Source organism: Bufo gargarizans, chromosome 4 (genome assembly GCF_014858855.1).
Source record: "Bufo gargarizans isolate SCDJY-AF-19 chromosome 4, ASM1485885v1, whole genome shotgun sequence".
Lineage (NCBI taxonomy): Eukaryota > Metazoa > Chordata > Amphibia > Anura > Bufonidae > Bufo > Bufo gargarizans.
Genome location: NC_058083.1, coordinates 22,992,242 through 23,020,124, shown reverse-complemented (window position 1 = coordinate 23,020,124; position 27,883 = coordinate 22,992,242). Strand labels below are relative to the sequence as shown.

The window sequence follows — 27,883 nt, the reverse complement described above, 5'->3', positions numbered from 1 at the left end:
TGGTCCCGCGCTGCACTGACCTCCTGACGTACGCACGCCGTGACCTGACGCGCTGTGTGACGTCAGGAGCAGAGCAGCGCAGAACGATGGAGTGTCGGCAGCGTCCCTGCTGGAAAGGTAAGTTGGTGAAACCGAGGGGGTGGGGGCGGGACTAAGGCCCAGGCGCCTGGAGTGCACAGCGTCATAGAAACCAAACCAGTGACGCTGTGCAATCCGGGTGTCAGGAGGAGCATGGCAGCAGAGCTGATGGCACAATGGGGGCAGAGCTGATGGCACAATGGGGGCAGAGCTGATGGCACAATGGGGGCAGAGCTGATGGCACAATGGGGGCAGAGCTGATGGCACAATGGGGGCAGAGCTGATGGCACAATGGGGGCAGAGCTGATGGCACAATGGGGGCAGAGCTGATGGCACAATGGGGGCAGAGCTGATGGGGCAGAGCTGATGGCACAAGGGGCAGAGCTGATGGGGCAGAGCTGATGGCACAAGGGGGCAGAGCTGATGGCACAATGGGGCAGAGCCGATGGCACAAGGGGGCAGAGCCGATGGCACAAGGGGGCAGAGCCGATGGCACAAGGGGGCAGAGCCGATGGCACAAGGGGGCAGAGCCGATGGCACAAGGGGCAGAGCCGATGGCACAAGGGGGCAGAGCCGATGGCACAAGGGGGCAGAGCTGATGGCACAAGGGGGCAGAGCTGATGGCACAAGGGGGCAGAGCTGATGGCACAAGGGGGCAGAGCTGATGGCACAATGGGGGCAGAGCTGATGGCACAATGGGGGCAGAGCTGATGGCACAATGGGGCAGAGCTGATGGCACAATGGGGCAGAGCCGATGGCACAATGGGGCAGAGCCGATGGCACAAGGGGGCAGAGCTGATGGCACAAGGGGGCAGAGCTGATGGCACAAGGGGGCAGAGCTGATGGCACAAGGGGGCAGAGCTGATGATGGCACTGGGGTGAGGGAGAGCTGATGGCACAAGGGGGCAGAGCTGATGATGGCACTGGGGTGAGGGAGAGCTGATGGCACTGGGTGGGGAGAGCTGATGGCACTGGCTGGGGAGAGCTGATGGCACTGGGGTGAGGGAGAGCTGATGGCACTGGGGTGAGGGAGAGCTGATGGCACTGGGGTGAGGGAGAGCTGATGGCACTGGGGTGAGGGAGAGCTGATGGCACTGGGGGATAGTGGAGCTGATGCACTTGGGCTGATCGCACAGTGGGGAACAAAGGGTGTTGGGGACTAATGGCAGGGGGTCTGATGAGTTTTTATAAAGGAAAACAGTCTATTATTTTTTCTTATTAGATTACTAGATTAATCGTAAAAAATAATCGATCGAATACTTGATTACTAAAATAATCGTTTACTGCAGCCCTAACCGTGACAATACGATTGTGTGAATGCACCCTAAATTAGGTGCACCTCCGAGAGACCGTGTGTCTGGAGTAAAATCTACTACAGCCCCTTACTGACAGTAAACTTGCCAGAGGTGAAGTCCTTCTACCGATCCACTCCTAAGTGGCGAGGATGGCGCAGAAAGGCCTCTGCAAAATAATAAATAAAATTGTCGCACAGGAACTTAAAAAGTAGCAAAAAGGGTCTTGCAACTTTTTTACAGAAGAAAACTGAATAAAAATGTTCATAAATGACCCCCGTGTCTTACAGTGAATCTATCAGATTATCAGATATAAAGTTTGGGGATACAAAACACCAATAATTTGATTTAGTATTTTCATGTAAAAATCGGATTTACTGTTGCCAGGAGGCATGTCAGTCCTGCTTCCCCCACCCTCACGCAGTGATTGACAGCTCCGACTGTATACTATTGTGGGGGAAGGGGGGGGCAGGGAAACCATGACTCTCAGGTTTCCTGGCAGCAGGCAAACAACTTACATGAAATTATTAAATTAAATAACAATAAAAAAAGATTTGTAATGCACTTTTCTCACACAAGGGACTCAAAGCGCAAGGATGGTTGTGAACAGGGAAGTCTTTGGCTACAGGGCCAGAACTACCACTGCAGCAGCCGTTGTCAGGCTGTATAATGGCTAGAGAGATGAGCCAGGTTTGTTTTAAAGCTAACAATCTAAGCTTTAAAACAAGACAAGGATCAGGGTATAGAGGATGTATAGTCAAAGACTTTAGAAACCGGGAGTGAGATCTGTAAGTAATACCTGCCAATCTAATTTCAAATCTGTTCAAAAATTGACAAACTGTTAAAAGGATTCTGTCAGCTAGTTTTAGCATATAGAGCGCTTTACATGTGCTGCTAGATCTCCACTAGCACATCCGTACTATACATGTGCCATAGCTAGGGAAGCTTTTGTTTAGTTAGAAAAACTATTTTATAAATATGCTGCTTAGGTCAGTAAAGAGCCCAAGGGGCTGTTACTAGAGTTTTAGGAGCCCAGCACCGCCCATTGTGAAGGAGCCCAACACCGCGCTGCATCCTCCAACTCCCCTCCCTGCACCCCCGATGTCACACAGTTGAAGCGCCATAATCTCGTGCAGGACAGCTAGAGCATAGGTAGTTCGTAACCTGAGGATGATGCTAGCACAGACAAAGATTTCTCCCGTTGTGAAACTACAGCATATAACCTTGGGGGAAAGCAATACGAACCTCTGTGCATGTTATCCCTTACAACTCTCCATCAATCACAGAGAATACTCGCTCTTTGATTGTCACATATGGTAGGTTCATTTTCTCCAGAACAGTTAAATGATGAGCACCTACACATCGAATCACCCCTTCTAATTAGTCTGTTCTATTGACGCCGCCATTTACCAGTGTTCAGATCACAATGTGAAACAGGTTGCACCAAACACTTGCACAACCCTCATACAAACATCAATAAAGTTTAAATTGCACACTGTCCCTATTCTGTCCTTTTTCCATGAAATGTGCAAATGTTGTACAAAAATGGTAAATGTAATAAAATAAATAAACTTATTCGGTAACATTGTAATTGTACTAACCTAGAGAATTACATATTATTTTTGTAAGTGGCTGACATATACTGTAGGCGCTCATCCCCAGCACCCACAATTTACCTCTTAGTATATATTTTGGGGATTGTTATCCAGAAGAAACCCACGCAAACACGTGGAGAATACACAACCTCTATGCCAGATGTTGCCCTTGGTTGGATTTAAACCCAGGACCCCAGTGCTAACCACTGAGCCACCATGCTGCGAGAGGTTTGTGGTATATTCCTTTTCGTCATGCTCATTTTCAGAAAAAAAAGCACCAGGCTGTGTACTCACCCTCTCTCAGTGCTGAGGTGCACCTCTCTCACAATAGCTTCCAAGACTTTTAAAGGATCTTCAATGGCACCAGAATCCAAATCATTACCACTAAAAAAGAATTAAGGACATGTCATTCCCTCTCATCAGTTTTATTCTGGTCTGTCTAAGGCTGGGTTTACACATTCAGGTTTTTAAATGGAGTTTTTGAAGGCAAATCCAGGAACAGATCAAAAGCAGGACACGTATAAAAGAAATACTAAGGCTCAGTCTGCCCCAAAAATATGTAAAAAAAAGTCGCAACTGGGGTTTCTACAAATTTTTCCAGCATGCTCGGCAAGGGGCGGAGCGTATCAGAAAGAAGGTGTGGCCTCTGAGCGGTAAACAGATATAAAGGAGAAGCGGCTCTTTAACGTTTCTGACCACAATGACAGACAGGGCTTCTATTTCCATTGTATCCATGGTTGTAAATTTGCATTCATGCCTTTGCAGGAATGTACAGAATTTTGTTATTGATCACTTATCTTCAGTTCAGTTTATTGGAGGTCCAACACCCCATAACCCCGCCGATTTGTTTCTTTGTAGCTCCAGTGCCAGAACTACACATCTCTGTTCACAGAGCAGGAGACAATGTTGTTAACAGCAGCACTGTTCCCATTCAGTTCAATGGGAGCAGTGCTGCTGTAACCTGCTCTGTCCAACTATACCGTGGGCAAAGCTATGTAGTTCCGGCTAAAACAGCTGATCGGCAAGGGGTGCAGGGGTTCCTTCCCTGTAAAGTCTATGCACCATGTTTTATTCAAATCCATTGGCTTTATACAGATCTATCTATAGACAGAAAATGTATTTAAATGTGTTTTACGCTCAGCAAGGCCAGACGATCCATGACTGCAGCTTCGGAGGCCATGACTGACACACACTTAAGTGTTTGTGTTAATGGCTGTCATCAATATTCTGAAGTGAAAATTTCCTCATACTATATATTGCTGCAGCGGAAATCAGCCCGGGGAATGTTAGAAAACAGAGAATGTTTCGAGGGCTAATTTCCATGTGAAAGAGTGATGAATAATTTAGCTACAATGTAACAGCTCCCAAGGCATAATGAGCAAGAAATCTGAATCACACATTTCATGTGTGCGCACAACGGAGGAACGTCTTGTGTGCTCTTAAAGTGTAACCCTTGTCTATCGACCCCAGAGAGCCATTGTATGGAGTGAGTCTAACTCCACGCTATTAATCCTGGCATCAATAGCGCAAGTGATAGCAGCATGGAGGTTTCTGCTGCATTCTGTATCCTATCTTCAAAGTAAAAAACTTGCAAAAACTGCTATAAAAATAGCGGACTTGGGGTATGCTGACACGGGAAAATACCTGTCGGATTAACCTGCAGCATTCATTTGGGGTAATCAGTGTGTGGCTATCCACCATGGTATCGGCAAAGGAATAATGAATCACTCTTAAAATGGGACTTGTCTCCCATCCCGACAATGTCTGTTTTAGAAACTACTTGCATTCCTTAAGTAATAACAATTCTGGAGCATCTATTCTTTTGACTCTATGATGTGCTATTTCTTTATTATTCCTGAAAGAAGTTATGAATGAATAACTGAACGTCCAACTTGGTGTTACCAGTTGGGGGAGGGGGCCTGCACACCATCTGTGCTGCCAGTGTCACACCCCCAGCTGGTAACACCCATCTGGACCTTCATGGCAAACTGCTATTAATTTATTAATAACTTCTAGCAGGAATTATAAAAGAATGGCACAACATAAAATCATAAGAATAGACACTCTAGAATTGTTATTACACAGGAATGCAAATAGTCACTAAAAAAGACATGTAAGAAGAGGCGAGGGGTCCTCTTTAGGGCATTTTCCATGCTGTTCATCATGAAATCATAATGTATAAAAATAAAATAAAAACTCTGTTTGAAAGAGCCCTTATTGGGAAGTCCCTGCAGGTCTACCTAGTGCTGTCAACAACAGATGATATCAACAATGCAAATTAAGGAAGTCTGAATGAAATCCAATGTCCAACCCATGTTTCAGCAGTCCCTCGGGTCATCTGTTTAATACTGTATTTTCCTACAACTACTGGCTGAAATGGTCGCTTTGGACAATTTCTATTTAAAGGGAGTCTGTCGCCCTGGCGTGGAGTGGCCATAGACCCTACAGAGAACATTCCTGGCGGGCCGATGCTGCCCCAGGGGTTCTGCGGCCCAGGTACATAATGATTTGCTGATCCTAGCATTAATTAATGCTAGGAACAACAGGTAATTAAGTACCTGGCCAGCGGCCACAGATGCCCCCTCCTGAATTTACCTGTATTGCTTTCCTTAGTACTGCGGCAGGGTAGGCAGGATTGTGTGCTGCACTGTGGTATTTGGTTCTGCTGGGGCGGTATTTTGTGTTGCATTATATTGCTGACCCTGCCCACTTCTGTTGTTCCTCCGTACTTGTGTTAGCCCTGCCTTCTGTCAGTTTGGAACCACCTACAACATAGGGCCACTTTTAGATTTTTTTTCCAGGGCCTCGTTAGGTTCCTAGTCCACCCCTGCTGTCAGCAGTAAATTCACTGGAAAACCAGGCACGGTGCCTTGTAGGGCTAACTCAGCTGAATGTAATGATACCGTTCACTTCACGATCCGCTGCTTCATTCTGGACAAAATGTACTTTTAATCCATATGCAAATGAGCAGTAAGTGCACTGAGGGCGGGCCCAAGCCACTCCGTGCACCCTCTCTGTCAGCCCCACCCTCTCCTTCTTGATCGTGAAAATCACGTTCCTGCCTAGTCATCTCTTAAACATATTTTTGAGTATGCATGCCCCTTTAATGCGGTATGCCAGTCTCGAAAAGTGATAGCATATCTCAATCAAGATTGTGGGGGTCTGCCTACAGAGAACTCAGCACTGCACCTCACATCACAGCTCCATTCAAATGAAGGGGGCGGCTGCAGTTTCCTGCACATCCAGTAGGCCTGGGGGTGCCAATATCTAGAAGGGGTGCTGTTCTATATCAATTTGGTGTCCCCTTCATCCTCAGGATCGTTCATGGTCTCAGAGGTTGGAATACAGTTATCATAAAGTAATATATCATCAATTCTGGAGACAGGAATACCCCTTTAAATTTAATGCACGTCTGACTGGTTAGGGAGAAGTTAATAAAAATCAATACAATACTGTGCAGACGCCAGGATCATTAGATTCGGGGCCCTAGTGGGACGCTGTTTATTTTTGGTAATTAGAGCTGGTATTAATTTATTTCGAGTGGCAGCGCTGTAATGTTATTCTCCCTACTTGAGCTCCTAAAGCAATTTTTGGGCCATGTTTGAGCTTCACATTTTCTGCATGGACGGCAGGGGTATTTATGCGCTGTGCGTCCAGATGATTCTTTATTTTCCATCGACAACAATTATCTATCTCTTAAATCCTTCCGCGCTGGAGAGGCCTAAAGGTGATAAATCATTTCCCCTCTGGCGCTGAAGGGGCTAATTAGTTCAGTCTCTTCATATCATGGATATCCATTTGGAGGCTTGTATTGTAATAGACTCCTGCGTCCTGGAAAGCCCTCAAAGCAAACACGCTGTGCTAAAAGGATGCACAAAGTGCAAGTCGCAGCCAAAAACACAGAAACTTTCTTGACAGTGCTGAAAATGTGCAACTGCTATACGAGGATTAGGCCAATTATAAAATACTTAAAGAGGACCTGCCTCCTCTCCTGAAATGTCTGATGAAAAGTAACTACATTTTGTTATTTTCCTCCTCTAAAACCTAGGTGCGTCTTATAGAGTGACAAATACTGTATGTCATTACCTCAGTTTAGCGATGATTCTCTCTGTAGAGCTTCGCACAATGTCCTTTGGACTGATGTCAATATCACCAACTGCTACTTCCAATAACTTCTGTATGGTGTTTAGAGACTGACCATTTAGACACATTGTGAGTGCCAGGTTCCTCAGCTTCTCCTTCTCCGATCTTGACAGATCATACATGTGTGAATACTTCTGCACACGGTCCTGGAAATTAATTGATGGATAAAAAAAATTAAGATGTGGAAATGCTTCACTGAAAAAGGGTATAAAAGCAAGAAGAAAGTGAGCTGTATTTTGAGTTTCGAGGCTAGGAATGAGTAGTACCAAGAAATATGACCATTTTCTGATCAGTTTGGGCCAAGACTCAAAGTAATTTACTTTCCTAATAGTGTCTACGAGTATTTAAAGGGCACCTGTCAATAGAAAAGCCCATTGCACATTAGGCAATCTTATAGATATTATACCCTTATAACAAAAAGTTAGCGGGTACCCCAGCTGGGATACCACTACCTCGAAAAGCTCAACAAGCCTAACCACTCGCAGTAAAAACTGCAGGTTACTGTTTTCTGCTATAGCATTACGAGGCCAAGGCTCTGTCAGACAATTCTTACCTGGTCCAAACTTCTCAAGTGCTCAACAAAGTCCAGACCAAGAGTTTCGAGGTGAGCAAGAGACTGCTGTAAATGGCTCAACGCCCCATTATATGTGACAGACGAATGTGATGCCTCAGCAACTTCTCCAGATGTTTTCTTCTTCTGCTTATCGAGAAACTGTCTCACCGATGTAATGGTCTTCTTGGTCATTTCGCTCCTGGCATCCATTGTCAACTAAATTGCACAAAACATATTTAGGGCATGTTACAAGGGACTGGACTGGTATGTTACAAGCAACATCTTTTAGTGTACACTGAAAATCCTATGAAACCCAAAAGCCTGAGGTTGCCCTACTGAGAGATGCTGATGTTTCCAACAATCGTACATTCCTCCTCCAGTTTGCATTGGCCTACTGTATATAAAGGTTCCTTTAAATGAGCAGAGATTGACTTGTTATATCGATAATCCTTGCAAAAGGACAGGTAAACTGACCCATAGACTTACTGTTCTTACAGTAAGGAATCCCCATCTATAATGGTAGTGAAACATTCTTTCCATTTGTCCTGGTTACAGGCCTTAGTATAAAAAAACAAGAGAATTTAGAATATGTAGCACATCCAAAGTCACAGGTGCACAACCACAAAGCTAACTTGCAGACAGCAAAGAAAATTGGTTGATAGGTGGCCAAACAGACGTTTGATCAAAAATGTGCACAAAGAGCTTCCATGTTTTCATGTTAAACCTAATAAAAAAAAATGCCAGACCGCATAAATATAAATACACTTTATTAACACAATGTAAAAGGTATAGTCTATACATGAAAATAGCTGCAGGGAAAAGGCGGCATCCACAAGAGGAAGAGACAAGGGAGATGCTTCTCACAGATTAAATAACAATGAAAGTGCAAAATACAATAATGTTCAAGACAATGAATCCATTACCCATGATGTGCTTCCTCTGGGTTGGCGCCAGCCCCGACGTGCATTTTGGCGAACCTTCTTCTGGGGGTGGCGTCATCACAGAGGGGCACATGCTAAATACCCCAGTTGGCCAATCATACCGCTTGACAGTTAATAGGTAATAAAAAGCTCCTGTGTGCAGGCGTGAGCAAAGAAAAGTAAAGCCGCATTATTGTAAAGCGCTAGTACCACGTGATACGTCACATGAACGTGGTCACATAATCGCGCGTTATACCAGATGATAGCCCCGGCAATCGCGCAATACTGAGATGGCACCAGTGCCATCAAGAACAGGATTGCGCATACGCGGGCCCGGCGCATCACCATAGAGACATACACATTGTCTGTTAAGATTGAATGAAGTACCGTATACGTGTCTAGTAACAAATTAAAAATCGACAAAGAATTATTAATTATATTAATATATGTGCGGTGTGGAAAATTATACAAACATGAATTATATACCAAATGCATACAAATTTTAAAAAAGTGTAACACATGACAAACAATTGCAGACGTGGTGATCCAAGTGAACCTGGTGATGTAAACCTGTGCAAAATATACTAATTGTATGATTGTATAAATGATAAAACACAAAATTCTGCATGATTATGATTATAAAACCACGATGACCCATAACACGCAATTGTGGATAGACAAGTCATACAATTAATAATCAATTTAAATAATATCATACAGGATCAAATTCATAATAGAATAAAACGCATAATGAACAATGGAAATAAAAATCAACTGAGTACAAACAAAAAATATGCGCTTGGACAAATAGGCCAAGCTAAAAACATGAGGCATCACTAAGGCCCAAGAGCGATATGTGAGTGACGATATAGAATCATTAAACCAATAAAAACTAGGAGTATTCAGAACCAGGAAACACCTATAGCAGGCATCCTCAAACTGCGGCCCTCCAGCTGTTGTAAAACTACAACTCCCACAATGCCCTGCTGTAGGCTAATACCTGTAGGCTGTTCGGGCATGCTGGGAGTTGTAGTTTTGCAACAGCTGGAGGGCCGCAGTTTGAGGATGCCTGACCTATAGGAACGACGAGAAGCCAGAGGACTCATTCAAGCCATTTGGGCGCAGAGTATTTAATTTCCAAAACCACTTACATTCCAATTGAGCGAGTTTCCTAGAAATGTCACCGCCGTGCATATTTTTCGGTATGCAATCGATAGCCCGTACCTTCAAACCCGTCAAATCACAGCAGTGATGGAATTTGAAATGCCTTGCGATTGGCTTTAATTTAAACTCATCTTTTTCATCAAGGGCCGATGCAATATCGCGGACATGCTCCCTTAGGCCTCAGGCACACGACTGTATATATTTTGCGGTCCGCAAAAAAAACACGGATGACGTCCGTGTGCATTCCGTATTTTGCGGAACGGAACAGCTGGTCCCTAATAGTATAGTACTATCCTTGTCCGTAATGCGGACAATAATAGGGCATGTTCTATTTTTGTTTAACAGAAATACGGACATATGGAAACAGAATGCACACGGAGTACCTTCCGTTTTTTGCAGACCCTTTGAAATGATTGGTTCCGTATACGTTCTGCGAAAAAAACCTGAACGGACATGGAAAGGAAAAAAAAGGTTGTGTGCAAGAGGTCTTACTCGAATATTCAATTCCCTTGTGGTAAGACCCACATATACTTTTGCACACGGGCATGTTGCGTAATACACCACCGCTGTGCTGGAGCATGTCAAACAGTGAGTAATTTGAAAGATCTTCTCACCGGTGGTATCCAGAAAGTCCGTAGCCCTCACCATACTGGTGCAGGCTATACACCTTCCACATGGTACAAATCCCCACTTCGGTTTACCAAATCCTAGAAAAATCGGGGGAATGTGTTTGATGTAGGAACTCTTCACCAAATGGTCCCTCAAATTTGGTTTACATCATCAGGTTCACTTGGATCACCACGTCTGCAGTTGTTTGTCATGTGTCACACTCATTTATAATTTTTTATGCATTTGGTATATAATTCATATTTGTATATTTTTCCACACAGCACATATATTAATATCATCAATAATTCTTTATGTCGATTTTTCACCATCATTATTGTTCATTCACATTTGTGTTTTGGTCTATCACACTCATTTGCATATACAAATAATCCTTTTAAGTTTATCCCCCCCAGAAGAAGGTTCGCCAAAATGCGCGTCGGGGCTGGCGCCATCACAGAGGAGGCACATCATGGGTAATGGATTCATTGTCTTGAACATTATTGTTTTTTGCACTTTCATTGTTATTTAATCTGTGAGAATCATCACCCCTGCGTCTTCCTCTTGTGGATGCCGCCTTTTCCGTGCACCTATTTTCATGTATGGACTAAAACTTTTACATTGTGTTATTAAAGTGTATTTATATTTATGCGGTCTGCCATTTTTTTTATTAGGTTTTTCAGTATAGTATATTATACCATAGGCATACCTGTTACTTTCCACATGGTATTTATATACATGCAATTTTGCATGATATCTGTATACATAAGTAGTGGATGGCATGTTTTCATGTACACTAGGCATAGTAACAATGTAATCCAGAATAATCCCTAATTCCTAGTTCTATTGTTTGCAAACATAATAATGTGCTTCCATAGATTATTTGCTGTTTTAGTATAAAAAGATCATTCAAAAAATCTCTGTGCTGTCCAGTTTTGTCATACACTGTCTTCTTGCACCAGTCTCGCACACCGTCTTCTTGCACCAGTCTCGCACACCGTCTTCTTGCACCAGTCTCGCACACCGTCTTCTTGCACCAGTCTCGCACACCGTCTTCTTGCACCAGTCTCGCACACCGTCTTCTTGCACCAGTCTCGCACACCGTCTTCTTGCACCAGTCTCGCACACCGTCTTCTTGCACCAGTCTCGCACACCGTCTTCTTGCACCAGTCTCGCACACCGTCTTCTTGCACCAGTCTCGCACACCGTCTTCTTGCACCAGTCTCGCACACCGTCTTCTCGCACCAGTCTCGCACACCGTCTTCTCGCACCAGTCTCGCACACCGTCTTCTCGCACCAGTCTCGCACACCGTCTTCTCGCACCAGTCTCGCACACCGTCTTCTCGCACCAGTCTCGCACACCGTCTTCTCGCACACCGTCTTCTCGCACCAGTCTCGCACACCGTCTTCTCGCACCAGTCTCGCACACCGTCTTCTCGCACCAGTCTCGCACACCGTCTTCTCGCACACCGTCTTCTCGCACCAGTCTCGCACACCGTCTTCTCGCACCAGTCTCGCACACCGTCTTCTCGCACCAGTCTCGCACACCGTCTTCTCGCACCAGTCTCGCACACCGTCTTCTCGCACCAGTCTCGCACACCGTCTTCTCGCACCAGTCTCGCACACCGTCTCCTTGTATCAGTCTCGCACACCGTCTCCTTGTATCAGTCTCGCACACCGTCTTCTTGTATCAGTCTCGCACACCGTCTTCTTGTATCAGTCTCGCACACCGTCTTCTTGTATCAGTCTCGCACACCGTCTTCTTGTATCAGTCTCGCACACCGTCTCCTTGTATCAGTCTCGCACACCGTCTCCTTGTATCAGTCTCGCACACCGTCTCCTTGTATCAGTCTCGCACACCGTCTTCTTGTATCAGTCTCGCACACCATCTCCTCTTCATTTGCAGCTGAAAACAGGGACAATAAATGTGTCGGGGGTGCTGGCCCTACCCCTTTTTAAAAAGTAGTAAGGACGGCAAAGAAACGGTACTTGTGACACCATGTTTACGACTTTTTTACACAACAGATAATGGTGCAAGGAGATGACAAATCTCCCCCGTTGTCGTCAGACTTTCGCAGCAGTACAGCCTCAGGATTTCGGCTTCTAATCTCAAGTGCTCCTAGCTCAGTATTGAAGTAAAATTATATATATATATATTTTACATTTGTAAAACAGGTGATGATAAAATATGTAAAAATAGAAGCAAAATTATACTAAACCATTCTCACTATTTTAAAACATTTTTCAGACCATCCAAGGACAACGATTGTCAAAAAGTTGTTTTTTTATTTTAATAAAGTTGATAATAAAACAGGACACAAATGAAACCTAAACGTTCGACTAAAATGTATTACTTTATTCTTTTAAAGGTACAGACCTTTTATTTAATAAAAATCGATATAAGAAGCCGATGCTCTGATGTTCCTCACCATCAGTCTTGAAAAGAGCTTCTAATGACACTTGTCTACTGGTGACGTGAAACAACCCTCATGAAAGAGCAGAATTAGTCAAATATTTTGAGTGTAAGAAACGCTAAATGCTTAGAACAGACGTTAATAAGCTTCAGACGTGTCATCTCCTCCACACGCTTGTTTTGACAGATTCAGATGATAGATTGTACCCGACTTTTACACTCGAAGCAGAGAAGAGAAATCCTCAAAGAAAAGCTGAGGCTTCAGAACACAGCGCTCAGCATCATGACTCTTTTCATTCCCACCGAACAAACTTTATTTGATCTAAACAAATTATTGGCCAGCGCCGGCGGCCGGGAACTAGCAGGATCCATGGAAAACCAGAATCCATAGTAAACTAGGGACACAGTCAACCACTCGTTTAGAATAAAGGACTGAATATTTTCTGGTCCAATGTTATTCAGCCTATGACTCTCCAGCTGTTGCATAACTAGAACTCTAGGGCTATGTTCAATGGAGAAAACGCCACCATGTGCACATGGTAGCATTTCTTGGCATGTTCCTTCTTAAAGAGGATTGAGAATCAATATGGAAGTAAAACAAGAGACCAGCAGTTTCACAAGTGACTTTTGCTGCTTTTCTGCCACCAAAAATGCTTCTGAATTATCCCACCCAAGGACTGGATTAGAAAAACATTGGCAAAAATGCTTCTGAAACCTCTTCTAAAACCTCTTCCAAAAGCTCTCCTAAAACCACAACCAAATGACAAATCTGCCACCAAAACCAGCCTGTTTACAGCTACTAATCTGATAACGATTTTGCTGGGTGAACATAACCTAAGCATGACCTGACAGCTTCCCACTCTCCAAGTATGATGGGAGTTGTCTTACAATAGCTAGAGAGCCACTGGTTGGAACACTGCACCAAGTCCTGCTCAAACGTGGTGTAAAATAAAAGAGCAGATGTCCACAGAGACATATCAGGTTGCTTCATTAACCATTTCCTTTGATAAATGAATGGTTAAATCGACAAATCTCCCCCGTGAAGCGGTCTTCCATTCGCTCAAATGTAACTCCCATAGAAGTGAATGGACAGAGCCGCCTACATGCACAGCCACCTGTCCATTCATTCTCTTCCTGTATGTGGTTCCCACTTAGGGGCCCCGCATTCATGACGTACTGTAGGTTCAGGTTCCAGAGGTGGGACCTGCATCCACCAGAACAGGTCATCAGTATCTGGTCGTGGTTGGTCAGACGCCTGCCGATCAGCTGTTTGAGAAGACACCGGTGCTCCAAGCAGCGTCGCAGCCCTCTCGCAGCTTACCAAGCACAGCGCCGTACATTGTATAGCGGATGTGTTTGGTATCACAGCTCAGATCCATTTTAGCTATTGTCTTTGCATCTAGACCTCCAATGTATTTTATAATAAAAGTGACCCTTCTGACCAGTGTCGGACTGGTACTCCTTGGGCCCAACAAAGTAAATAATTTTTGGGGTCCGACCCCTATATCAACAATAAAGTCTAATACTTGTGCATTAAAAAAAATAGACTCTACAGGCAAGTTATCAGCTCCAAATGGGATTTTTCTTCTGGACTTTTGGAGCCCACTGTGGCTTCAGACACTGGGTCCATTATCACCTATAACATCTGGCCATGCAAAATCTGACCATGAATCCAATTCAACATCCAAGACAGACTAAATATATAACCTGCCATGACGAAAAACCTTCCCCTGTGCAACAAGTATATAGAGGTGTACTTTAAGAAGTCCTAGGATGACCTGGGAAGGCTGCTCACTGAGACACCACTTCCTCTGCTTCATAAGAGCTGGACACCATTGCTTAAATGGGTTGTCTCACTTCAGCAACTAGCATTTATTATGTAGAGAAAATTAATACAAGGCACTTACTAATGTTGAGATTCTCCATATTGCCTCCTTTGCTGTCTGGATTCATTTTTCCCATCAAATTATACACTGCTCGTTTCCATGGTTACGACCACCCTGCAATCCATCAGTGGTGGCCGTGCTTGCACACGATCGAAAAATACACCAGCCTATGTGAGCTCCTATGGTCCCGGCCATCAGAGATGCCGGCTCTTTTTCCCATACTGTGCAAGCATGACCACTGCTGGATTACAGGGTGGTCGTAACCACGGAAACAAGCAGTGTATAAAGATGATGGAAAAATGAATCTAGGAGACAATATGGACAAACACAATACATTAGTAAGTGCCTTGTATTGACTCTCTCTACATGATAAATGCCACTTTCTGAAGTGAGACACCCCCTTTAAAGAGTTACTGCACTTTCAAAAAACGTTTGATCGGGGGTCTGAGTGCTAAGATCCCTTCTGGTTGCTAAAACGAGCAGACAGAGCACTGTCTCTCCTTCTGAAACAGGCTTGATAAAAACGGCTCTGTCTGAGCACTTCTGTCACTTCGCACTCTGACCATCACTGATCAATGTCTTTGATATGTCAGCATGGAACAGCAGTTTATACTGTAAGGGTTTGCTGCATTGTCGTTATCACTGAAGTCAGCACAGAAGAAAATTGAGAATAAAACTAACAAAAATTTTCTGTAAAAGTTGCAGGCATGCTTTCCTCATGAGGCGCCACGCATACAACTTTGTCACAGAAACATTTTAAAGGGTGAATGTTTTTTCTTCAAAATAGCTTTACCATCAAGTCAAGCCCTCCACAAATAACGGCCCCAGGGAAGCTGCAGGTCCCCGCACATTTCTTTATGAATACATGGATGTTTTTATCCATGCAGGTTCTATGCAGTGAGTCACAGCTCCATACCTACACATCAATGCTTGCAGCTCATCCATACACTAGACCACCCTTATGTGTAGACTTCTCTCTTCAACTTTGATGGTTTCGGCATTTGCCAGCTTATAAGTAGGGCAGCATGAGATCTCATCGCCGGTCTTCCAGCCCATTTTAGAGCTCTGCACGCTAATGATGCCAATGTATTCTGGCTGCAGGGCAGGTGGCCCACATGTCTGCGGGAGAAGCCAACATGGTCCTCTGTAGGTTTCCAGCCATAGAGACAGATGGCAAGTAACATGTAGTCCAAAAGAAACATAAAATAACATAACTATCAGAAGACAACAATGACAATGGAGGGCACAGAGTCACCCACAGCCGGCCAATGGCTCCATATCATTCTGGCGGACACGGGAGTGCCTTGTGCATGAATATTCAAGGCCATCAGAAAGATTCATGTCATGAGCATGCAGTGCAGCGAGATGTCTGCTCCTCCACAATCTCTGCCGGCTTCATTCTTTAAAAACTTAAAGGGAACCTGTCATCAACATTATGCTGCCCATACTAACGGCAGAATAAAGTAGAGACAGGGGAGATGATGTCAGCGGTCTGTCGTTTATAAGTTAAAAGTAAGTGGTTGCCGAGAACCAACATCACAATCATTGCAGACTGGGCCTGGAAAAGAGTCACGGCCACCTGAGAAGAGTCCTGGTTATTGATGAACTCCTGATTTCCCTGCTGATGACTGACAGTCTTCTACCTAGTTTTCTCCCTTTCTCTCTAGGAGAGAACTGCCAGTCATCAGCAGATGGGCGGGAGAGCAGGAGATTAGGAATAGCCATGACTCTTCTCAGGTAGATTTGACTCTTTTCAAGGCCTGGGCTGCAAGGATTATGATGCCGGTTCTTAGCCACCACTTACTTTTAGCTCATAAGTGACACACCGCTGACATCAGCATTTCTGTCACTATTTTATGCTGCCCTCAGTGAGGTCAGCTTAAAGTTGATGACAGGTTCCCTTTAAACAATTCCAAACATACAATGAACATCTGGCCGGCTCGACACACAGCACATCTATAGGAAGCAATGGAAGTGAAACATAGAGCAATTACATTAAGGGTGCAGTCACACGACCGTAAGTGTTTTACAGTCCACAATGAATAGGACATGCCCTATATTTTTTGGGGCGCCGTGGAACGAAACAACGGATGCGGACAGTACACGGTGTGCTGTCCGCATCTTTTGTGGCCCAGTTCAAATGCATTTTGCGGAACGGATGGGGACCCAGAATTACGGTTGTGTGAATGCACCCTAAAGGGAACCTGTCAGGTTGAACATGGTGTCTGAGGTGCAGGAGGAGCTGAGCAGATTGATATATAGTTTTATAGGAAAAGATTTGGTATGATTTTTGTGATTTATTAACCTAAATCTCTGCCCTTTCCAGTCTTAGGAGTCCAGGGACAGACAGCTAAGGCTATTTTTACATTTTCCCCACATGTAGGCTATTCCGGCACAGAATGCTCAGAATCGGCCAGACAAAAAAACGCTGTGTGCAGTCCAGCCGAACCCTAGCATATTTGCCGGTTAGCGCTCAGATCTCCACTGGACCCCATTATAGTCAACAGGGCCAGGGGGCACTCCGGCAGCATCCGAAAATGGAGGATCTGGTGAACTCTGGGGGGCTGTTCTCTGCCGGAACAGCCAGCCAGAGAGCCGTGCTGCAAATGTGAAACTAGACCTACTCTGTAGGGTCATGCATATAGGGCGGACTGTCAATCACTGAGCAGGCCCGTCCACCGGACACCCAAGCACAGAATGAGCAGAGAATAAAATGGATAAAATACAAGTAACACTGCGTCATGTGTGGATGAGTATAATCCAAAACACTGGTCCAGCTGCTGCAGAACCTCTTGGGAAAAAGGTGGAATTTCATGTCAATCATCTGTTTCTAAAGAAGTTCAGCAGCTGCTTGAGTTACAATGTATAAGGTATCTCCTATTATCATTAGGTCTATTAGAAGTAAAGTAAGAAGTAAAAGGTTGCGGAAATAATTGATGACATCTATCACATAATGATAGAAACGTTTAAATACATAAAGGGAATCAACAAGGTAAAAGAGGAGAGAATATTTAAAAGAAGAAAAACTGCTACAAGAGGACATAGTTTTAAATTATAGGGGCAAAGGTTTAAAAGTAATATCAGGAAGTATTACTTTACTGAGAGAGTAGTGGATGCATGGAATAGCCTTCCTGCAGAAGTGGCAGCTGCAAATACAGTGAAGGAGTTTAAGCATGCATGGGATAGGCATAAGGCCATCCTTCATATAAGATAGGGCCAGGGGCTATCCATAGTATTCAGTATATTGGGCAGACTAGATGGGCCAAATGGTTCTTATCTGTCGACACTTTCTATGTTTCTATATTTCTAACCCAACCATAAACCAGTTTAAAAAATATATTTTATGGATATGTGATGAAAATAAGCTTTAGGAGACTATGCATCTCCTGCCTGAACATGGATGGATATCTATGAAACCACACAGAGAAGACACTGCACTATGGATTTCCCTACAAAGCCCATAGTGAAAGGAATTAGCATCAGCTCAGACTGCATGCTTTAAAGAGGACCCGTCACCGCTCTGGACACGTCTGCTTTAATAGCTTCATGCATCCCCCATGTAATAATAATTCTGGAACATCTATTCTTATGGCTCTATGCTGTACCATTCCTTAATTATTACTACTAGAAGTTATGAATGAATTGCTAGCAGTCTGCAGTAAGGGTACAGAGGGGAGGTCACCAGTTGGGGGGGGTGTACCTGCACAGTCTGACAATGGCAACACTGATTGGATAGAGTGAGTCTGTGCAGGGACAACCCCCAACTGGTTGCCACCCCTCTGTACCCTTACTGCAGACTGCTAGCAATTCATTCATAACTTCTAGTAGAAATAATAAAGGAATGGCACAACATACAGACATAAGAATAGATTCTAGATTCTCCAAAATTGCTATTAGCCTTCAGTAAGGGTACAGAGGGAAGGTAACCAGTTGGGGGGTTGTACCTGCACAGTCTCACTCTATTCAATCAGTGCTGCCATTTTCAGTCTGTGCTGGTACACCCCCGCCCCCCAACTGGTTACCGCCCCCCTGTACCATTACTGCAGACTGCTAGCAATTCATTCATAACTTCTAGTAGAAATAATAAAGAAATAGCACATCATAAGAATAGATGCTCCAGAATTGTTATTACATGGGGGATGCATGAAGCTATTAAAACAGACATGTCAGGAGTAGTGTCCCTGGAAAAATATTCTACAATTTTCAAACCAGCACCTGGATCTGAATACTTCTATAAGAGCATTTAATTAAATATTTAGCATAGCCACTAAGCTATTCAATAAAATCTATGTGTCTAGCGCCAGATGCAGTTTGTTATTTTTCTTATTTATCTGTCCAGCTCAGTAACATTACGGCCGCACATGCTCAGTTCCATCCAACGGCCACCAGCCAGATCTACTGATACAAAGTTGTGACCGGGAGAGAGTTACAGCAAAATAAGAAAAGCCCCCTGAACTGTGATGGGGACAGAGCTGCAGTAGAAAGGACCTCCCCCTGATAAAGGACATCCCCCTGATAAAGGACCTCTCCCTGATAAAGGACCTCCCCCTGATAAAGGACATCCCCCTGATAAAGGACATCCCCCTGATAAAGGACATCCCCCTGATAAAGGACATCTCCCTGATAAAGGACACCCCCCTGATAAAGGACACTCCCTTTGAGCTGTCAGTCTGAACAGAATCTAGCAGAGCAACAAATGTGGAGATCTCTGGATCCATGTGAGGTACAGGGATGGTTCTAGCTTTGCTAGAAAGAGATTGTCCTGTACTATATAATGTCTGATTTTCATTTTTTACATTAATCATGGGATAACCCCTTTCTTACATGCCGGCATTTAAAAAAGTATGTGAATCCAGGCAGCAAAACAAGTTCAATAGCCAAAATGTAAGGAAATCTTCACAAACGCTGGCACTGGCGGGGACGTTAAGAAGTCCTCCTGACACAAAGTATGGCTTTTTACGTACTGTACCCTGATGCAGTCTTCCATCAAAGCAGTTTTGGGAAAATTTCCTAGAACCTCTGCCAAATACTTAAAAACGTCGAATAAATCTGCTATTGTGGTGACAATTCTATTTAAAGAGTCATAATCTAGTGCAACAAAACCGTATAGAACTAAAATTCATGTGTGGAATTCATACATTGTGAATAAATCTGATGGCAATGACCCCTGGTGCTGTATAATTAACTCATATGTTCATCCATATGTATCACTGCGCTCCGAGCGCTCGTGCATCGGTCACGCTGTGACATCAGCTTTCCACCTCTGCAGGCCTATTAAGTACAGTCACCTAATATAATGCTTCCATGAGTCCTGAGCACGGACGTGATATGTATGGAGTTACAAACCTCCATGACTGGTGGCCCATTGGGGATCATTCACTATAAGAGCCTCGCCACTTTTTGGCAAAAAAAAAAAAAAGTTGCATAAAACTTTTTTTTCATTGCCTTTATGACAATATTCAGTTGCACTGGCATTTTTGTGCTGTGTTTTGCACTTGGAAGTGGCGGGGGCCGGGCCTGGGACCTGGCATCCAACTGTTGCACAACCCTTTTTTCTGCGACTTTTTAAACGCCACTGCGACAATATTTGTTGCACAGCTGATTTTACACCGCGTTCGGCCCAGAGGAGTGGTGGGGGGCGCTGCGGGTAAATGTATCAATTTTACACCAGTAAAAAGGAGTAAAAGTTGCCAAAAAACGACACCAGGCAGAGACTAGCGTAGCGTTTCCAGCAGGTGCATGGACTACCAAAGATGCGCCTAGTTTATGTCCCATCATAAATTAGGTGCATTTCTGGCAGCAATGGCGGCATAAAATAAACAAAAAAAGACTGTCTTAATAAATGACCCCCAGGGAGTGTAGTGCTTTTTCTCTCCAGACGCACACCTCGTTACAAATCTTACAGCAGCGCAGGAAGGAAAGACCGACGTAAAAAGACAGTCTTAGTAAATGATCCCCAATCTCCACTATATACAGTATTTTTTCCAAACAGCGCCACTCCCTTGTATAGGCTGTGTCTGGTATTGCAGCATAGGGATGAGCTGTAATACTAGACGCAGCCTATGGTGCAGGGTGGCGCTGTTTCGGAGCGCTCGGGTCATTCACTTGTGGCGTTTACCTTGTCAACAGCACGTGGGGTGAAAGTGATTTCATCAATGAATGCAATCAAATCGCCGGGTGTCAGTCTATCCAAGTATTTCCTGCAGATGTCGTAGGCATGGGACAATTCGGTCACGGTCTTTGGGGCTTCCTTGAGAAGCTGCGGGTCGCCGTTCCAGAAGAGTTTCTTCAGCCAGGCGGCATGCACCGCGCTGGAGGACAGCATGTTCCCCTCCACGTCTGGGATTCTCGCAGCTAGCTTGGAAATAGCGAGTACATTATGGCTGGTGAGTACGGGAGCCAGTGACTCCAGGGGGTTCAGACCGGCATCTGTCATTCGCTTATAATCCAGACCTGCGAAAGACGAAAAAGAAGAACAAGCTCATCTATTAGGAAATGTAGGAGCTACACACAGAGATGTAGCAGAGCTGAATTTGTTCTAGCAGTTACTGATAACTGGGTTACAATACTGCAGGTAAAACTTTGCTATAGAAATCAACTACAGCAAAAAACAACGCTTGCCCTGCGGCAGGTGATGGCCAACTCAGCTTTGTTAAACCAGATGCACTCGGCTCAGCTGTGAAATGTTGGATTGACTCGGCTCTGCTACATTGAAGCAACTTGAATCTGTTTAAATTAGAGTTCGGCCTCCTGCACACGACCATTCTGGAGTCATCAAATCGCGGATCCGCAAAAAAACGTATCCCACACAGGCTCCATTGCAAAAATGCATGACATGTTCTATCATGTATGGCGCAGCCACACGGATGCGAACAGCACATGGACGACATCCGTTTTGCGGCCCAATAGAGATGGATAGGTCCGCATTCGATCAATAAAAAAAAGCGGATGCGGAGAGAAAATACAGCCGTGTGCATGAAGGCCAAGGCTGCTTTCACTTAGGGCTCATGCACACTACCAAGCCGTATTTTGCGGTTTGCAAAACACGGATGCCGGCCGCGTGTGTCATGCAACTTTCAGAACAGAACGGGCGGCCCACGATAGAAATGCCTATTCTTGTCCGCAAAATGGACAAGAATAGGAAATGTTCAATAATTTTGCGCATGGCACATGGAGTGCTGTACGCATCTTTTGTGGCCTAAGTGAAGTGAATGGGTCCGCATCCGGGCCGCAAAAAAAAACAACGCGGCTCTGATGCTGACCCAAACAACGGTCGTGTGCATGAGCCCATAGTCAGTGTTTGATCAGTGACTGTGAGGCAGGAGGAAAACACAGAAATCTCCCCATTATACCCTCTCTCTGTGTAAGCTCCGCTTCTGGCTTTGGCTCAATCACTGATCAAACACTGACCAAATGCTGGGGGAGATTTATCAAACTGGTGCAAAGGAAAACTCATAGCAACCAATCAGATTCCTCCTTTCATCTTTCAGAGCTTCTTTGGAAAATAAACGCTACGGGCAATTACCGTAAGTCAGTTTTCCTTTGCACCGATTTTAATAAATCTCCAGCACTGACTGTGTGAAAGTGGCCATACTCGGCTCTGCTAAACTGGAGAGACTCAGCTCTGCTAAGTTAGACATACAGCTCTGCGGCATTTAACAAATAGGTGGCATATGACAAACTCCGCAGCATCTGAAAGTACCGAAATGAGCTGAATCTGCCAGTTCTCATGACCGCATCCCACTGACTGAAGGACAACTTCCTCACTAAGGCCTTGCCCACATTTTCTGTCTGATGCCCGTGGAAAACCCGTCCGTGTTTCACCCGTGAAGATGTCAGTGGAGAATAAGTATTCGCTCCGTGTGTCAATTTTTTGCTCTCCACGTGTCATCTGAATTCCACGGACACGGCTCAGCGGATAGTTGATTTCCAAAGCGTCTGTGAAACACGGACAGAACTTGGATGCCATCTGTGTGGCATCTGTAGACTTTAGGCGGCGTGTTCAGTTGGCGTCACGAACCAAAGTGGTGCACGTCTCTGTGATTTTTCCAATGACCCACAGTCCTGTGATCAACAGACATTAAAATCAGCGGGTACGTGTGCTGCGCGTCAAAAATGCGGATAGGAAAAATGGAAATGTGAATGAGGCCTAAATGCTGCTGTTGGGATTAAACATGCTGCGTGTGTTACTGTAACAGGTCAAGAGCCAGCTGTACCTGCCGCGTACCCTCACCAGGATGTGACACTTCACTGGGACGGGATCATAGAAAACAATTGCGTAACAATTACGAACGTCTCTAAGAAACATCCATCTTACTGCATAAGGGTACGGCTACTCAGCGACACTGGTGGCGGCCAGGATGGCAGGGGCAACGCAGTGTAGCGGTGATCCCATAAAAATGAATGGGATCACAGAGTGAGTAGCAAGTGTGATGCGACTGCGATACCTGAAAAGCAAAAAATCCAGCAGAATTGCGGTAAATGTGCGACTCGTGCTGCTTCCCCATTTGTTTCTACAGCTGCATTACGATCCTGGCTGCGAGTCGGATTTTGCTACATGGAGACAAAATGTAACCTGCTACAATATCCGAAAAGGAATTTCAGTCATCCATACGGAGGGGCTGTTATCCGCATACGTCTGCAGCCACGAAATGATGCAGAAATTGAGACCCAAGGTCAGGCCTCCAATTAAGGCCTCTTGCACACGGCTGTTGCTCGGCCATTCCGTGCACTGGAGACTACAATTTGCGGCCCCCAATGCACGGGCGGCTGCTGGAGACGGATCCAGACCCATTCAACTTGAATGGGTCCGTGATCTGTCCGCACTGCAAAAAAATAGAACATGTACGATTTTTTTGCGATGCGGAGACACGGAGAGAAACCCCACAGAAGCACTCCGTAGTGAATGGGTTCACATTTGTGATGCAGTGCAAAAACAGGCGGGACCCATATGTTACGGACACGCTGTTTTCAGGCCGCAATACGGGCCCGGCCGGCATTAGGGGAGTAACACAGAGGGGAGTAACACATGGCAAATGAAGGCGCTAACCCTAGAGGTCAGGCATGTATATGTTAGGAGAGTTCACCTGCGCCACCGCCGTATGTACTGTACCTGATGCCACCGCCTTCAGTTTTTTGAGCAGTTTGACGTGGGAGTCGGGCTTGATGTGCTTGACGTAGTGCGAGCAGCCGCAGTTCTCCAGGAGGGTGAAATAATACAGCAGCCTTTGGAGGTCTCTGCCCTCTATGGTGGGGTAGACGTATTTGGCCATGTGCTCGCAGAAAGCCTCGGGGTTGGCTTTTAAGGTGTCAAACAAGCCGAGGGATTTGGCGCGCGCCTCTATTTCGGTTGTGGATAAGCTGCAAATGACACATCAAAAATAATACATTACAATAGTAATAAGAGGAAGACTATGGTCATTTAAAGGGATTTTCCAGTTTCAGCAAATAAAGCTTACTTACTGTATAAGGACTCCGACATTGTAGAAATGTCTACGTGGACAAGAGTAGGGCATGAGCTATGATTTGCGGCATGGATGCAGAAAGCACAAAGATAATATCTGTGTGCTGTCCGCTTTTTTTGCGTCCCTATAGAAAGTAATGGGTACGGACGTGTGCATGAGGCCTAATAGAAAGGCTGGGTGGTCACAGGGCGGTCATAAAGCAGCGGTTGTAATCCCACCCACTCGTGGTAGTCCATGGCACACACATTTGTGGGTTGATGGAAACATCAACCTAACCTCGGTGGGTGGCGGGGTCACATGAATACAGTATGGATGCCCCACCCAGGTGACTACTGCGGGGCAATTGGCATTTTACATGTGCGGTCTCTAGTCTCTCTAGCACCACCTATAGGTAGCTGCACTGTAACACGGCTTCAGACAAACATTTACATACAGGCCAGGCTCACTGGGAAAAGGAAAGGCTGGTGGTCTCCATAAGGAGAAAGTTATTTTTTTATTAAAGAAAAAAACTTTTTAATTAATATTGTAGAAGAATCCCTGCCCGGCAATACACATAACACAGCAAAAAAAATTTTTTTTCTACAAGGTTCCTTTATGACAGATCTTTTAGGTCCCCTGTTACCCAAACTAAGGGCAGAGCAGGACAGAGAGGAACACAACTCAGCAGAAACACGGCTGGACACCGTGCAGGAAGAGATTTCCTGCGTCTTCCAGCAGCAGCAGCTGGCACCGCCATATTGTACCCACTGGCCACGTGCACATAGGGGGGGATGATCAAAGCTTAATAAATGCTGCTTGTCAAAGGGGACAAACTGTGCAATGCTCTAGGACGGCACAGATGTGGAGTCCCACAGGGTCTACTTCAACTATCCAAGATACAGGGAACCTACATAGAGATAGATATGATAGGTAGATGAGATAGATAGATATTCAATATATAGATTAAAAAATAAATATTAGACAGATAGATAAACAGATTGATAGAAATAAGATAGACTGTTTTTCTGGTGCATTTACCGGGAAGTAAACAAAGAACTTGTCATAACAGCTCCACCACCGCAGCTCATCTCCTGATCACTGCTAACAGCTCCACCACCGCAGCTCATCTCCTGATCACTGCTAACAGCTCCACCACCGCAGCTCATCTCCTGATCACTGCTAACAGCTCCACCACCGCAGCTCATCTCCTGATCACTGCTAACAGCTCCACCACCGCAGCTCATCTCCTGATCACTGCTAACAGCTCCACCACCACAGCTCATCTCCTGTTCACTGCTAACAGCTCCACCACCGCAGCTCATCTCCTGATCACTGCTAACAGCTCCACCACCGCAGCTCATCTCCTGATCACTGCTAACAGCTCCACCACCGCAGCTCATCTCCTGATCACTGCTAACAGCTCCACCACCGCAGCTCATCTCCTGATCACTGCTAACAGCTCCACCACCGCAGCTCATCTCCTGATCACTGCTAACAGCTCCACCACCACAGCTCATCTCCTGTTCACTGCTAACAGCTCCACCACCACAGCTCATCTCCTGATCACTGCTAACAGCTCCACCACCGCAGCTCATCTCCTGATCACTGCTAACAGCTCCACCACCGCAGCTCATCTCCTGATCACTGCTAACAGCTCCACCACCGCAGCTCATCTCCTGATCACTGCTAACAGCTCCACCACCGCAGCTCATCTCCTGATCACTGCTAACAGCTCCACCACCGCAGCTCATCTCCTGATCACTGCTAACAGCTCCACCACCGCAGCTCATCTCCTGATCACTGCTAACAGCTCCACCACCGCAGCTCATCTCCTGATCACTGCTAACAGCTCCACCACCGCAGCTCATCTCCTGATCACTGCTAACAGCTCCACCACCACAGCTCATCTCCTGATCACTGCTAACAGCTCCACCACCGCAGCTCATCTCCTGATCACTGCTAACAGCTCCACCACCACAGCTCATCTCCTGATCACTGCTAACAGCTCCACCACCACAGCTCATCTCCTGTTCACTGCTAACAGCTCCACCACCACAGCTCATCTCCTGATCACTGCTAACAGCTCCACCACCATAGCTCATCCCCTGATCACTGCTAACAGCTCCACCACCGCAGCTCATCTCCTGTTCACTGCTAACAGCTCCACCACCACAGCTCATCTCCTGTTCACTGCTAACAGCTCCACCACCACAGCTCATCTCCTGATCACTGCTAACAGCTCCACCACCGCAGCTCATCTCCTGTTCACTGCTAACAGCTCTACCACCACAGCTCATCTCCTGATCACTGCTAACAGCTCCACCACCACAGCTCATCCCCTGATCACTGCTAACAGCTCCACCACCGCAGCTCATCTCCTGTTCACTGCTAACAGCTCCACCACCACAGCTCATCTCCTGTTCACTGCTAACAGCTTCACCACCGCAGCTCATCTCCTGATCACTGCTAACAGCTCCACCACCACAGCTAATCTCCTGATCACTGCTAACAGCTCCACCACCACAGCTCATCTCCTGATCACTGCTAACAGCTCCACCACCGCAGCTCATCTCCTGATCACTGCTAACAGCTCCACCACCGCAGCTCATCTCCTGATCACTGCTAACAGCTCCACCACCGCAGCTCATCTCCTGATCACTGCTAACAGCTCCACCACCGCAGCTCATCTCCTGATCACTGCTAACAGCTCCACCACCGCAGCTCATCTCCTGATCACTGCTAACAGCTCCACCACCGCAGCTCATCTCCTGATCACTGCTAACAGCTCAACCACCATAGCTCATCCCCTGATCACTGCTAACAGCTCCACCACCGCAGCTCATCTCCTGTTCACTGCTAACAGCTCCACCACCACAGCTCATCTCCTGTTCACTGCTAACAGCTCCACCACCACAGCTCATCTCCTGATCACTGCTAACAGCTCCACCACCGCAGCTCATCTCCTGTTCACTGCTAACAGCTCTACCACCACAGCTCATCTCCTGATCACTGCTAACAGCTCCACCACCACAGCTCATCCCCTGATCACTGCTAACAGCTCCACCACCGCAGCTCATCTCCTGTTCACTGCTAACAGCTCCACCACCACAGCTCATCTCCTGTTCACTGCTAACAGCTTCACCACCGCAGCTCATCTCCTGATCACTGCTAACAGCTCCACCACCACAGCTCATCTCCTGATCACTGCTAACAGCTCCACCACCACAGCTCATCTCCTGATCACTGCTAACAGCTCCACCACCGCAGCTCATCTCCTGATCACTGCTAACAGCTCCACCACCGCAGCTCATCTCCTGTTCACTGCTAACAGCTCCACCACCACAGCTCATCTCATGCACGGTGCAGCAGTGTGCAGGGAATGTTTACCTGCAGTCCTATATATCTCCTTATAGAGGAGCTGTCACCTCTTCTGACGTCTGTGTCAGTGAATACTTGTATTTCCCATAGGCAAAAAAAATATATTCTGGGCATATTTTTTTTATTACTCTATGTTGTTCTATAGAAATTCAGAGTAGATCTAGAAATTTTAAATAAATTGATAAACAGGTGTTACCAGTATGCCCTTACACTCTAAGGCCAGGTACACACGTCAGTGATTGGTCAGTGATTTCCATCAGTGATTGTGAGCCAAAACAAGAGGTGGACCCTACAAAGCGGCAAGTATAATGGAAATATCTGATCTGGTTCTGTGTTTTTCACCCACACCTGGTTTTGGCTCACAATCACTGATGGAAATCACTGAAAAGTGAACTCGGCCTAATACTATGAA

At 45.6% G+C, this 27,883-nt stretch overlaps 1 protein-coding gene across 1 annotated transcript in view; it reads right to left on the bottom strand.

Annotated features, from left to right (window-relative positions):
- The window catches only part of NBAS (NBAS subunit of NRZ tethering complex), a 678,694-nt gene that overhangs the window by 179,007 nt on the left and 471,804 nt on the right, over positions 1-27,883 (bottom strand). The window contains 5 exon segments of the mRNA XM_044291127.1: positions 3,260-3,349; positions 7,052-7,254; positions 7,662-7,877; positions 20,769-21,103; positions 23,763-24,010. Coding sequence (XP_044147062.1) covers positions 3,260-3,349; positions 7,052-7,254; positions 7,662-7,877; positions 20,769-21,103; positions 23,763-24,010 — 1,092 coding nt within the window.